This window comes from Rhinatrema bivittatum, chromosome 3, assembly GCF_901001135.1.
Source record: "Rhinatrema bivittatum chromosome 3, aRhiBiv1.1, whole genome shotgun sequence".
Lineage (NCBI taxonomy): Eukaryota > Metazoa > Chordata > Amphibia > Gymnophiona > Rhinatrematidae > Rhinatrema > Rhinatrema bivittatum.
The window spans coordinates 169,110,569-169,124,999 of record NC_042617.1 but is presented as its reverse complement, the minus strand read 5'-3'; the positions used below and the strand labels follow the sequence as shown (position 1 = coordinate 169,124,999).

At 46.7% G+C, this 14,431-nt stretch overlaps 1 protein-coding gene across 2 annotated transcripts in view; it reads right to left on the bottom strand.

The window, feature by feature from the left end:
- The window catches only part of SPAST (spastin), a 367,367-nt gene that overhangs the window by 77,505 nt on the left and 275,431 nt on the right, over positions 1-14,431 (bottom strand). For both annotated transcript variants that reach the window (XM_029593916.1, XM_029593915.1), the window contains one exon: positions 4,969-5,048. In XM_029593916.1, the coding sequence (XP_029449776.1) occupies positions 4,969-5,048 (80 nt within the window). The remainder of the gene's footprint in view (positions 1-4,968; positions 5,049-14,431) is intronic.

Genomic DNA, 14,431 nt, shown 5'->3' with positions numbered 1-14,431 from the left:
GCAGATACTACCCTTAACCAATAAGCCTGATACTTTTGATGCAACTCCAACATTGCTCTCTGCTTCAATGGCAGGGAGAAAAAAGGAAAAGGGGAATTAGAAAAAAGATGGAAATGAAGGAAAGAGTGCATGGGGATAACTTGCTGGTATGGCAGTTACTACCCTTAACCAATAAGCCTTCATACGGTTGATGCAACTCCATCGTTGCTCTCTGCTTCAACAGCAAGAGGTGATAGAGAATTGGACTCTAACAGAAACCAACATGGCCCCTGGCTTGATAGTCTGGAAAGCTAAGTATGGGGATGAATTTCATGGCGCTGCAGATGCTACCATAAGCTTGCTGGGAAGACTTGATGGGCCATTCGGTCCTTTTCTGCCATTATATCTAAGTTCCTATGTGCTCTGAGAGGCTGGCTTACATGTGCAGCGTGCTTTTACACTTGCCGCCAGACTCTCAGCGCTTAGAATACAGCAGGTACTCCCATGACAACATATCATTGGCTGCTCTACTCCAAGGAGGAAAGTAACAGATCGGGGGTTTGGAAGGCAACAACTGCAAGTTGCAGGCTGCAGCCTACTATGTCAGTAAAAATGACCTTACTTGCCATTTGTGGCACATGTGCCATAGGTTGCCAACCACTAGCCTACAGGAATGTGGCATAGCAGGCGCGATCTTAAGTTGGTTTACCTCATATATAAGTAAACGTTCACTAAAAATTAAGACCAGGAATGAGTATTCACAATGGTCTACCATTAAAACTGGAGTTCCTCAAGGCTCTGCTTAATTTTATTTTATTTTTTTAAACATTTGGCCCTCATTTGCAAAATCCTAGCAAGTCTTTGATGGATATAAAGCAGAGTTGCTTACCTGTAACAGGTGTTCTCCCAGGATAGCAGGATGTTAGTTCTCAAATAAGGGTGACATCATCGGGATGGAGCCCGTGTCACGGAACACTTTTGTCAATGTTTCTAGAACTTTGACTGGCACACTGAGCATATCCAGCATGCCACTAACCCTGCATCCAGCAGGGGTCCCCCTTCAGTCTTGTTTGTAGCAAAAAGTACAAGCGAAAAATAAAATAATATAACATAAGCAAACCAAACTCCGCGGGGTGGCAGGCGGGTTTCATGAGGACTAACATCCTGCTGTCCTGGGAGAACACCTGTTACAAGTAAGCAACTCTGCTTTCTCCCAGGGCAAGCAGGATGGTAGTCCTCACATATGGGTTAATAGCGAGCTAGAGGATGCCCAAATAGAGTGAACCAAAAGCACCCAACGGCATGCAAAAAGCACAACAGGGGTGCTGTTTGGTATGAGGGCAGCCTGAATTCTACAATGGGTCGCAGGTAGGAAGTTGGGTTATTATACTGGAAACAAATTATGTAGTACAGACTGGCCAAAGATGGAATCTTGCCTGCCAGCCTTGTCCAGACAATAGTGAGCTGCAAAGGTGTGGAGGAAGCCCCATGTGGCAGCTCTACAGATGTCAGCAATAGGTACAGAACAGAGGTGCGCAACTGACGTTGACATGGCCCTGACTGAATGCACCATAGTTTGTGAACATTTGGATGAGGTATATCAGAAATCACTGGGGAAAGCTGCACACATGCCAACCTCCTCTACCTAAGGCCTGCTTGTTGGTAGCAGAAGGTAACACAGTCCACTAGCCAGGTGGACAAGGTCTGCTTGCTCACCAGAACTCCCAGTTTGGTTTTATCAAAGGAGATAAAAAGTTGGGTGGACTTCTTATGGGCTGTAGTGCGGTCCAAATAAAAGGCGAGGGCACGTTTACAGTCCAAGGAATGCAGGGCCCGCTCACCTGAGTGTGAGTGAGGTTTTGGAAAAAAGGTAGGAAGTATTATGGACTGATTCAAGTGGAAATCAGAGACTACCTTTGGCAGAAATTTAGGGTGAGTGCGGAGCACCACACGATCATGGAGAAATTTGGTACAAGGTGGGTATGTTACCGGTGCCTGTAGCTCACTGACTCTGCAACTAGAAAGAGCACTTTCCAAGTGAAATGACAGAGCTCGCAGGAGTGCAGGGGCTCGAACAGAGGTCACATGAGCCGTGCTAGCACAACATTGAGGTCCCATGCCAGAATCTGAGGATGCAGTGGAGGCTTCAGTTGTAACAAGCCTCTCATAAAGCGCCCTACAAGGGGTTGCACTGAAATCTGGGCATCTCCTACATCTTTGTGGAAAGCGGCTATGGCGCTGACATGCACTCGGATGGCGGAAGCTTGTAGGCCAGACTCCGAGAGGTACCAGAGGTAGTACAGGAACATTGTTGTGGGGCAGGAAAAAGGATCTATTTCCTTTGTCGTGCACCACAAGGAGAATCTTTTCTACTTGGAATGATAAGATTTCCTAGTAGAAGACTTCCGTGAAACTACAAGGACCTAGGACACATTGTCAGAAACATTAAGGGATTGTAGGATCAACCTTTCAACATCCATGCCGTCAGAGACAGGGAGTGGAGGTTCGGATGACGCAACAGTCCGTTGTTCTGCGTTTTTAGAGTTGGATCTGTGCCCAGGCAAATTGGTTGCTGGACTGAGAGGTCGCATAGGATGGGAAACCAAACCTGCCACGGCCAGTAAGGGGCTATGAGGATCGTTGTGCCCCGGTCTTGTTGCAACTTCACGAGAGTCTTGTTGATGAGTGAAAGTAGAGGGTAGGCATACAGAAGACCCATTGTCCACGAGTGGGCAAAGGCATCCCTTGGAGGTGTCTTGATGCTACGGTGTAGAATTGGTCTACTTTGCAGTTGTGACTTGACGCAGAGATATCTATGCGCGGGCGGCCCCACTGGCAGAATATCATGTTTGCTACAGTGGGATCTAGTGGCCATTTGTGGGGATGAAAGGTCTCGCTGAGGTTGTCCATCACATTGTCCACGCCTGCCAGGTAGGTTGCTCTCAGTAGCATGGAATGGGAGAGCGCCCAGGCCCAGATCTGCGCTGCCTCCTGGCATGTGCCCCCTTACTTGTTGAGGTACCACTTTGCTACCTGGTTGTCTGTTTGAATTAGGATTACCTTATTGGATAGGCAATCCTGAAATGTGAATAGGGCATACAGTATCGCCCGGAGCTCCAGAAAATGTGTCTGGTGCTTTGCTTCTTCTCTGGTTCAAGTTCCCTGGGTTTGTAGGTTGTTGACATGGGCTCCCAAACCCAGGTTGGAGGCAACTGTGGTTAATGTAATCTGGGTGCTCCCAGGTACGGTGTAATAGGTCAAGTAGAACTTCATGGACTGGAATTGCCATCACTTCTTCAGGGGCATCCACGAGTTGAAGAGCTTCCAGCATTCTATGCCTGGCATCCTCTTCCGTTTGCAGTTTAAAGGGATGGTTTCAGACATTTCCTTTATAAAGCTGGCAAAGGATAGGCCCTCTGGAGGGGAGTGGCGTCTTTCTTCTGGAGGTGAAGGTTCTGATAGGATGTCCTCAGAATCCTGAGAGTTGGAGGAATCATCACCCCAGGGATCGTATGGTTGGTCTCCTCCACCCTGTGGACCTTCCAATGGAGGCAAAATTCCTAATCCAGCCGGATCAGAAGGTGGCACCGATGGAATAGATGGAGACACCGAAATAGGTGGAGGCACTGATGGCATCGGTGTTTTCGATGGCCATCAGGGTGGAAGTATACCAGATGGCCCTGGCATCGGTGGATCTCGCTCTTCATCGTCCGACGACAGGGGAATCGGGGTCGATGCTGGTGGAGGAATCGATGGTCTTGAAGGCATCGTCGGTCCAGAAGGAGCGGTCATGGATGGCAGTGCGCCAATAAGGGTGTCAACCTTTCAAGGAGTGGAGCCAACACTGCAGGCACCGGGTCAGGCCTCAGCATGGGAGTCGGTGCCAGTGGCGATTGAAAACCTCGATGCGCTTGCAGGACTGCCTCTTGGACCATCTGGTCCAATTCCTCCCGGAAGGCTGGTGTTGGAAACACAGCTACCAGAGTTGGAGGCTCAATAGGCATTGCCAAAGGGTCCACAGGAATTTGTGGAGACTTTGCTCCTGGCACATTTGCAGGTGGGGACCGCCTCGGTGTCCTGAGTCCAGAGGAGGATGGGGGCTCCTCTCCCTGGGACTTCTTGGTCGGTGGTTCCAGCGATGCCAATGGCTTGTCTGTGCCCGCTCCAGAAGAAGGTTCTTGTCAGTTCCGATGATGGTGCTTTTCTCGGTGCTCGGCCCGGTCCTTCTCCGGCGCCGAGGATGTTGAGGCTTTTGAGCGTGACAATGCCGGTGATGGCTCAGGATCATCTGACAGATGTCCTGTTGCCAAAACCTTTTTAATTTTATAATCCTAGGAGACATATTTGAACATATTAAACAATTTTTAATATCATGCTCAATACCTAGACACTGAATACATTCACTATGGTGATCAGTGATAGGCATTTTTCTATTGCAGGGAGGGTGCCATTTGAACCCCAAGGCATTTTTTTTGTTATCCACTGTGGAGAAAATGAAGTCTGCTAAGTTGAAGGGAAAAATCTTCAATAAGGTTAAGAGAAGATCCCAAACCTCTTCTAGCAAGCTTGGGATACTTGAAATTAAGACATGTGAAGGAAAATCTCAAGTGCAGAGGGAACCCTCTTAACCAAATAGTGAAACATAGCTTCCTGATGTAGGATCATATCTAACTCTTTCCTCAGAAAGACAGAGTAAGGCAACCTTGTCGAGCATGACTATGCTGGTTCTGCCACTCATAAGCAAAAAAGCCTTAAAGGTTTTTTCTTTTAGCTCAAAATAGCAAATGTTCCATCTTAGTGCTGTTGAACAACATCACCCACATGTAGGACTGATTTAGTCCTATCTATCAATGGAGAAGATTATCTTATGTGCCAACAAATAAAGAAATCTTTTTGCCAGAGATGTAGATCTAAATCATATACTGAATTTAATAATATGCATGATTTTATCAGTAAAGTTTTTGTATCTGACAATATCTTGCTACTTACCTAGCTAATTGGGCTAATTCTTTTTGGGTCAGTGGGCTTCCTTGTTTGCTTAAAAGATTTTTGAGAAGTAGTAGTCTTGTCTGAAAAACAAAATTTACCTTCAGTCATGTCCTAGTTTTCAATAACCTTCCACATATGTAAAATGTATTAAGAAAAATAGGCAGAATGTACATAGAGATTTAAAAAATCATATTTTCCTTAGTATCATAAACAGAAAGCAACAATGTATGTTGGTTTAATTAAAACCCTTGAAAAAGTAAGGGAATTTTTTAAACAAACAAAAAAAAAGCTACAGTTTTGGGATATTATTTAATGGAGATTTTCAATGGTTAGATGCAATTAATTTTTCTGGAATTCACTAGTTCTGCACACAGAATCTCACCAAGTCTTGTGACTGAGCTCTGAAATACTCTCTCATAGCCTATAGAATCAAGGACAAGAATGCCTGTGTGAGAAAAATATCTAGGAATATGCCTGATCCCTTTGGGAAAGTGTCTTAAATATAGTAACTTGTCCTCAATTTCTGGCACTAACTTACTTATCTATAGTGATGTGGATTTGCACAGTAATAACTGACTAATGCACCCTTTAATTTTTACGTAGGTGTATTCACACGTGCACCACTGGTGGACACACAAGTTCAACCAGTCAGAATGTGAGTGTGTGTGTCGGGAGGAAGCCTACCATTGGTTGGCTATTTCACCACTTCCTTCATGGAAGGAGATTAACCAATGGAACAGTGCTATATCAGGGAACAAATTATATCGCAATGATAGGCAGGATCAACTTTGTGGGGGGGGGGGGGGGGGGGGAGGGGGTTGCTTTATGTCCGAGAGAGCATACATCCAACAGGATAGAGATCATACAAGAGACTGCACAAAATATTCTTTATGGGTAGAAATCCCAAGTGTCGGGTAAGAGTATAGTGATAAGGAGTAAACTATCGTCCAATTGGCCTAAATGATGAGATAGACAATGAAATGCTAAGAGAACTCAGGGAAGCTAACCAGTTTGGCAGTGCAGTCATAATGGGAGATTTCAATTACCCAGAACCACTGGTGCAGGTCAAAAATCTCAATTCCACTAGACTCAGTTAAAGTTCTTTTATTATAAATAGTCACAACTTATTCAATGCGGCAACTCCATTCAAAGTACCAGAAAACAATTTAAAGTCCCCCGACACGGTCCCGTGTTTCGCGGTGGCTGCATCGGGAGGGACCAGATGACACTTTAATCTGAAAGTGTAACAACATGTGTAAATAATGGAACAAAAAGGGCTGCAAAAATAAAATTTAAAGATACAAACAACATACCTTTTAGCATGGGCTCAGGAGCGCAAGCGCCCTTAAACGTTGACAGCCATTTAAAGGTAAAAAAGGCGCGGGAGAGGAGCTCTCGCGAGATTTCAATTACCCCAATATTGATTGGGTAAATATAACATCAGGACATGCTAGAGAGGTAAAGTTCCTGGATGGAATAAACGACTGCTTCATGGAACAATTGGTTCAGAAACACATGAGAGAGGGAGCTATTTTAGATCTAATTCTTAGTGGAATGCAGGATTTGCTGAGAGAGGTAACGGTGGTGGGGCCACTTGGCAATAGTGATCATAATATTATCAAGTTTGAATTAATGACTGTAAGGTGAGCAATATGTTAACCTACAGCTTTAGCATTAAACTTTCAAAAGGGAAACTTTGATAAAATGAGGAAAATAGAAAAAAACCTGAAAGGTGCAGCTGCAAAGGTTACAGGCATGGACATTGTTTAAAAATACCATCTTAGCAGCGCAATCCTGATATATTCTATGCATTAAGAAACATGGAAGAAAGGCCAAACGATTGCTGGAATGGTTAAAAGGCAAGATGAAAGAAGCTATTTTAGCCACATTACATCCTTCAAAAATTGGAAGAAGGATCCATTTCAAGAAAATAGGAAAACGCATAAGCATTGAGAGAATGTGAAATTAAGTTGACTGTAGAAGCAAAAACTCATAATGAAAATGTTTTAAAATATATCTGAAGCAGGAAACCTGCAAGGGAGCTGATTGGACTGTTAGATGATTAAGGGGATAAAGGGGCTCTAAAGGAAGACAAGGCCATCACTAAATGAATTCTTTGCTTCTGTGTTTACTAATGAGGATGTCTGGGAGATACCAGTTTCTGAGATGGTTTTCAAGAGTGAAGATTCAGATTTATTTATTTAATTCTTTTTCTATACTGACGTTCATGACAAGTCTTATTACATCGGTTTAGCAAATGTTGCTTACCTGATGTAACAGGTGTTCTCACAGGACAGCAGGATGTTAGTCCTCACAAATGGGTGACATCAAGGATGGAGCCCAATCACGGAAAAACGTCTGTCAAAGTTTCTGGAACTTTGACTGGCCCCTACTGGGCATGCCCAGCACGGCACCAACCCTGCAGCCAGTAGGGGTCCCCCTTCAGTCTTGTTTCAAAGCTACAGGCAGTGCCGAAAAATAAAATAAGAAAACGAACCCAATACACGGGGCGGCGGGCGGGTTTCGTGAGGACTAACATCCTGCTGTCCTGTGAGAACACCTGTTACATCAGGTAAGCAACATTTGCTTTCTCACAGGACAAGCAGGATGGTTGTCCTCACAAATGGGTGAGTACCGAGCTGAGGATGTCCGAACATGCACCGAAAGTACCCAACGGCGTGCAACAGGCACAACAACTGGGGTGAAATTTGGTAGAGGACATCCGCACCCCACCGGGTAGGCAGAAGGGTGTTGGTACGTCATGTTGGAAAAAGGTTACGCAAGACAGATTGGCCGAAGATGGAATCCTGTCTTCCAGCTTTGTCCAAACAGTAGTGAGCTGCAAATGTATGGAGAGAACTCCAGGTAGCAGCCCTGCAGATGTCAGGAAGCGGCACCGATCGAAGGTGAGCTACTGAAGTCGCCATGGCCCTCACAGAATGTGCCTTGACTCGGTCTTGAAAGGGAATGCCAGCTTGCTGATAGCAGAAAGATATGCAGTCCGCCAACCAGGAGGAAAGAGCCTGTTCACCCACAGGTTGCCCTAACTTGTTAGGATGGAAAGAGATGAATAATTGAGTGCTCTTCCTGTGGGCAACTGTACGGTCTAGATAGAAAGCTAGAGCACGTTTACAGTCGAGGGTATGCAGAGTCTGTTCCCCGGAGTTGGAGTGGGGCCTGGGAAAGAAAACAGGTAGTATGATGGATTGATTAATATGAAACTCCGAAACTACCTTAGGTAAGAATTTAGGGTGAGTGCGGAGTACCGCCCGGTCCTGCAGGAGTTTAGTGTAAGGCGGGTAGGTAACTAGGGCCTGTAACTCACTAACCCTGCGAGCTGAAGTGATAGCCAAGAGGAAAATCACTTTCCATGTGAGATATTTAAGGTCACAGGAGTGAAGAGGTTCGAAGGGTGGTTTCATAAGGCGACCAAGAACCAGATTAAGGTCCCAAGATGGGGCCGGAGGACGTAAAGGTGGCTTCAAATGGAGCAAGCCTTTAAGAAAGCATGTTACTAGGGGTTGTACTGAAATAGGGACACCCTCGATACCTCTATGGAAGGCGGCTATCGCACTGACATGCATTCTAATGGAAGAGGTCTTTAGACCTGATTCTGACAAATGCCAAAGATAGTCCAAAAATTTAGGAATTGGACAGGAAAGAGGATCAAGGGACTGAGAAGTGCACCATGATGTGTACCTTTTCCATTTATAGGAGTAAGATTTTCTTGTGGAAGGCTTTCGTGAAGCGATGAGGACACGAGAAACTGAATCCGATAGGTTAAGTGGTTGAAGGACTAACCTTTCAACATCCATGCCGTCAGGGACAAGGCTTGGAGATTGGGATGGAGGAGGCATCCGTCGTTTTGAGTGATCAGATGCAGGTCCTTTCCCAAGGGAATGTGCCTGCGGATGGAGAGATCCTGGAGTATGGGAAACCACACTTGGCGTGGCCAGTGAGGTGCGATCAGGATCATGGTTCCCTTGTCCTGACGTAGCTTCACAAGAGTCTTCGACAGAAGAGGAAGTGGAGGGAATGCATAAAGCAGACCGGTTGACCACGGGAGGGAGAATGCATCCCTGGGCCGAGAGTGCTGAGTCCGAATGAGAGAGCAGTAATTGGCCACTTTGTGGTTCTGAGGGGACGCAAAGAGGTCTATGTGAGGATAACCCCATTTCTGGAAAAGAGAGGTCGCTACCAAGGGATTGAGTGACCACTCTTGTGGTTGGAAGACACGGCTCAGCCGGTCTGCCAAGACATTTTCTACCCCCGGCAAGTAGGTGGCCCTGAGGTACATCGAACGGGAGAGGGCTTCTGCCCAAATCTGCGCAGTTTCCTGACAGAGAAGGAAGGAGCCTGTGCCTCCCTGCTTGTTGATGTACCACATGGCCACCTGATTGTCCGTCTGAATCAAGATTATGTGATTTGATAGGCAATCTTGAAAGGCCCGGAGAGCGTATCGGATTGCCCGAAGCTCCAGGAAATTTATCTGGTGTTTGGCTTCCTCTACAGACCAGAATCCTTGAGTTTGTAATTTGTTTACATGGGCTCCCCAGCCGACGTTGGAAGCGTCGGTGGTGAGATTTATTTGAGGATCTGGTGGATGAAAGGGCAAGCCTTGGAGGAGGTTGGATTGATTTGTCCACCAGGCAAGAGACAGACGGAGTGCATGGGTGATGCAAACAACGGTCGACAGAGGCTGTGTGGCTGCTTGTATCCATTGTGATTTCAGAGTCCACTGCATGACTCTCATGGCTAGACAGGCCATTGGAGTCACATAAACTGAAGAGGCCATGTGTCCCAACAGAATGAGGAATTGGCGAGCTGTTGCTGTGGGTTGAGACTGCAACTGGCAAGCTAGGGACACAAGGGTTTGGACACGTTGATGAGGAAGGAAGGCTTTTGCCTGTAAGGTGTCCAAGTCTGCTCCAATGAAGGATAAGGTTTGAGATGGGAGAAAGTAGGATTTCTCGTAGTTGACAAGAAATCCCAGAGAAATTAGAGTTCGAATTGTCAGGTTCAGGGAGGTCCGAGCGATTTGCTGGGTTGGGGCCCTGATCAACCAGTCGTCCAAGTAGGGGTATACATGGACGCCTTCCTTCCTGAGGAACGCTGCAACCACTACGAGACATTTGGTGAAAACTCGCGGTGCGGATGCTAGACCAAATGGGAGCACTCTGTATTGATAGTGGTTTTGGCCTACTAGAAATCGGAGGTATTTGCGATGAGACTGAGTTATCGCAATGTGGGTATAAGCGTCTTTGAGGTCTAGAGAGCAGAGCCAGTCCTCTCTTTGCAGCAGAGGGAGAAGCGAGCCCAGGGTTACCATCTTGAGCTTTTCTCTGTGAAGGTACTTGTTGAGGGCCCGCAAGTCCAGGATTGGTCGAAGACCTCCTGACTTTTTTGGGATCAGAAAGTACCTGGAATAGAACCCCAGTCCTTGTTGGGAAAGAGGAACAGGTTCTATAGCGTTGGACTGGAGAAGAGATACTTCCTGCTCTAGAAGAACAGAGTGGTCGGTAAGTCTCCACGCTTGTAGAGGCGGAGAGTCCGCAGGAAGCGTTAGAAAGTTTAGATGGTAACCCTGTGCAATTATCGCTAGCACCCAATGATCTGTGGTGATGTGATGCCATTTTTCTGTAAAGTGGCTTAGTCGACCTCCTACTGGTATGTTTGGAAGAGGGATTAGGCATCTGCTCTCTAATTGAAAGTCAAAACCCGACGCAGGACCTGGTTGCGGAGCTGGTGTGGGTTTTTGCTTTCGAGGTTGGCAAGGCTGACGCTTTTGATACGGCCTCGTTGACCTGGACTTGGTGTGTGGGGGATAATACTTCCGTGGACGGAAGAATGACTTTTTAGGTTCCTTCTTAAATGGTTGTTTAGAAGGGAAGTCAGAAGGAATCGATGAGAACTGTTTAAGGGTCTCATGACGATCCTTTAATTCAGCAACTATTTGTTGAATTCGCTCACCAAACAAATTATCCCCTAAACAGGGCAGGTCGGAGAGCCTGTCCTGAACCTCCCGGCGAAGGTCAGAAGACTTACGCCAAGCCCAGCGCCTTGCCGAGATGGCTGTAGCAGACAGTCTAGTGGAAGCATCAAAGATGTCATAAGATGTTCGTATCTCATGCTTTCCGGCTTCAAACCCTTTAAGCACAAGGGTTTGAAGCTGTTGTTGGAATTGTTCTGGTAAGGTATCTGAAAATTCTTGTATCTGTTTAAAAATGACCCTGTTATATTGGGTCATGTATAGCTGATAAGAAGCTATTTTAGAAATAAGCATGGCCCCTTGGTAAACTTTTCTGCCAATACTATCTAGGAACTTACTCTCCTTAGTAGGAGGTATGGATGAGTATGGCTTCATTCTTTTAGCTTTCTTTTGTGCTGACTCCACCACAACACAGTGGTGGTCTAGCTGAGGTTTTTGAAAGCCAGGTGCTGACTGTACGAGGTAAGTAGAGTCCGCTTTTTTGTTTACTGGAGCAACAGATCCAGGAGTTTCCCAATTCTTTTTTAGAAGGTCCAGAAAAACCTGATGAATTGGAATGGAAGTGATGACTTTTGGGGCATCCAAAAATTGGAGTAATTCCATCATTTGGTGCCTGTCATCTGGCTCCGACTGAAGCTGAAAAGGGACCAATTCTGACATTTCCTTCACAAAATTTGTGAAAGAGAGGTCCTCGGGAGGAGAACGCTTTCTGCTTTCAGCAGGAGAGGGTGGTGAAGGTAAATCATCGGTATCCGTAGAAGAATTATCACCCCAGGTGTCATAAGGATCAGGTTGTTGACCTGTAGGACCCCAAGGGGGTTGGATACCTGAAGGACCCGGCTGAGGCTCCGAGAAACCCGAAGAAATCACCGGAGGCATCAAAAATACCCTTGGAGGCATCGGTGCCGGCATCGATGGAGCTGATGTACGTATCGCCCCGGAGGAATGTATCGGTGGCGAGGGACGACATGGCACCGATGGAACTACTCCCGAAGGAGGAATTCGATACAGTGTTTCTGTACCTGATGAAGTTGGCATTGGGGAGCGCACCGGTGCTGTCGGTGACCCGAGTATTACCGGTGGAAGGGCGGTCACGAGCGCTTCCATCCGTGCGAGCAGCGGTGCCAGCGCTGCTGGAATCGGGTCGATGACTGGTTCCACTCTCGGTGGCGGAGTCGGTGCCGAAGGAGTCTGGAACCGTTGCATCGCCTTGTCGATGGCCTCCTGGACCAGCCGGTCCAGTTCTTCCCGGAGACCTGGGGTAACAATACCCGGCTCCGCAGAAGAGGGAGGCTGAGGCTGAGCCGGAGGGACCACCGTCACCGGTGGAATCACGGCTCCCAAACCCTGATGGGGTGAGGGTTGCCTCAATGTCTCAGAAACAGAAGTGGACGGTGCTGCTTCTGATCGAGACTTCTTCGGTGGCGGCTCGGACGGTACCAAGGTCAAAGACTTCGATTCCTCGATGGTCCGAGACTTGCGATGTCTATGACGATGCTTCTCCCTCCGATCCCCACGATCCTCGGGGGAAGGGACGGGGGTCGATGGCCGTGGAGACGTCGATGGCAGACGGTCACCGGGAGGTTGCACACGATGGAAGGACTTAGACGGTGCCGGTTCTGAGGACGTCGATGCGATGGACGGCGTTGGAGTGTGAGCATGGAAAAGGAGTCCCATCTTCTCCATTCTGGCTTTGCGACCTTTTGGTGTCATAAGGGCACATTTGGTGCAAGTCAGGACATCATGCTCACTTCCTAAACATAATACGCAGACTCTGTGAGGGTCTGTGATAGACATGGTGCGCGTACAATCCAGGCACCGACGGAACCCCGACGCCATGGCCACTGACCAAAAATTTAGCCGCGGGACGGTCGACGGCCAGCAGGCCGCGAAGGCTAAACTCGACGGTAGCCGGCGAAAAACGGCAAAAAACTTACCGAAACACCGCGGACTAAATGTAGATAGAGGGGGGACCCCTGTGGGGCGTATTTAACTTCAAAGAAGTTCGAGAAGAATTTCCTGTCAGGAATGTGGTAAGAGCTCCTTCACCGCGTGGCAGCTGCTGCGTGGAAAAAAGAAGACTGAAGGGGGAGCCCTGCTGGCTGCAGGGTTGGTGCCGTGCTGGGCATGCCCAGTAGGGGCCAGTCAAAGTTCCAGAAACTTTGACAGAAGTTTTTCCGTGGTTGGGCTCCATCCTTGATGTCACCCATTTGTGAGGACAACCATCCTGCTTGTCCTGTGAGAAACATTGAAACATGGGTAAATTACATCAAGCAAGGGGTAAAAACAACATGGCCAATAAATGGGAAATGATCAGGGTGGGATACCTTGAACAAGTAATAACAAGTGTAAAACATGGGTAAAACATGAGCAAAATTCATAGAAACAAGGTGTAAACAAGTTAACTTATACCTTAAGCAGAGAAAAGATACTGGGTGAAGGAAACCAGGGCTAGGGGGTACCAGGGCTGGGGTACCAGAGTAGGGAAGAAGGAGAGGGGGGAAGGAGGGATACATAGCTAGAGGACAATGGTAGCAGGAAATGATATACTTAAGTGACGGTCAGGGAGGAAGGAAAGGAGGGAGAACGGAGGAACACAAACTGAACCATATCATAGTGAACCTTAAAGATGTAGTATAAGAACATACCATACTGGGTCAGACCAAGGGTCCATCAAGCCCAGCATCCTGTTTCCAACAGTGGCCAATCCAGGCCATAAGAACTTGGCAAGTACCCAAAAACTAAGTCTATTTCATGTTATCATTGTTAGTAATATAGCAGTGGCTATTTTCTAAGTCAGCTTAATTAATAGCAGGTAATGGACTTCTCTTCCAAGAACTTATCCAATCCTTTTTTAAACACAGCTATACTAATTGAACTAACCACGTCCTCTGGCAACAAATTCCAGAGTTTAATTGTGCGTTGAGTGAAGAAGAACTTTCTCCGATTAGTTTTAAATGTGCCACATGCTAACTTCATGGAGTGCCCCCTAGTCTTTCTATTATCCGAAAGAGTAAATACCCGATTCACATCTCATGATTTTAAACACCTCTATCATATCCCCCTCAGCCGTCTCTTCGCCAAGCTGAAAAGTCCTAACCTCTATAGTCTTTCCTCATAGGGGAGCTGTTCCATTCCCCTTATCATTTTGGTAGCCCTTCTCTGTATGCCAGACTGTCAAACTAAAGAGTAGAAATCACCTGGACTAGATGGTATACACCCCAGGATTCTGAAAGAACTCAACAATGAAATTTCAGTTCTATTAGTAAAAATTTGTAAACTATCATTAAAATAGTCGACTGTACCTGACGACTGGAGGTGACCAATGTAACCCCAATATTAAAAAAGGGCTCCGGGGTGAACTGAGAAAACAATAGACCGGTGAGAACCTGACTTCAGAGCTGGGAAAAATAGTGGAAACTATTCTAAACATCAAAATCACAGAACATATAGAAAAACATGGTTTAATGGAAC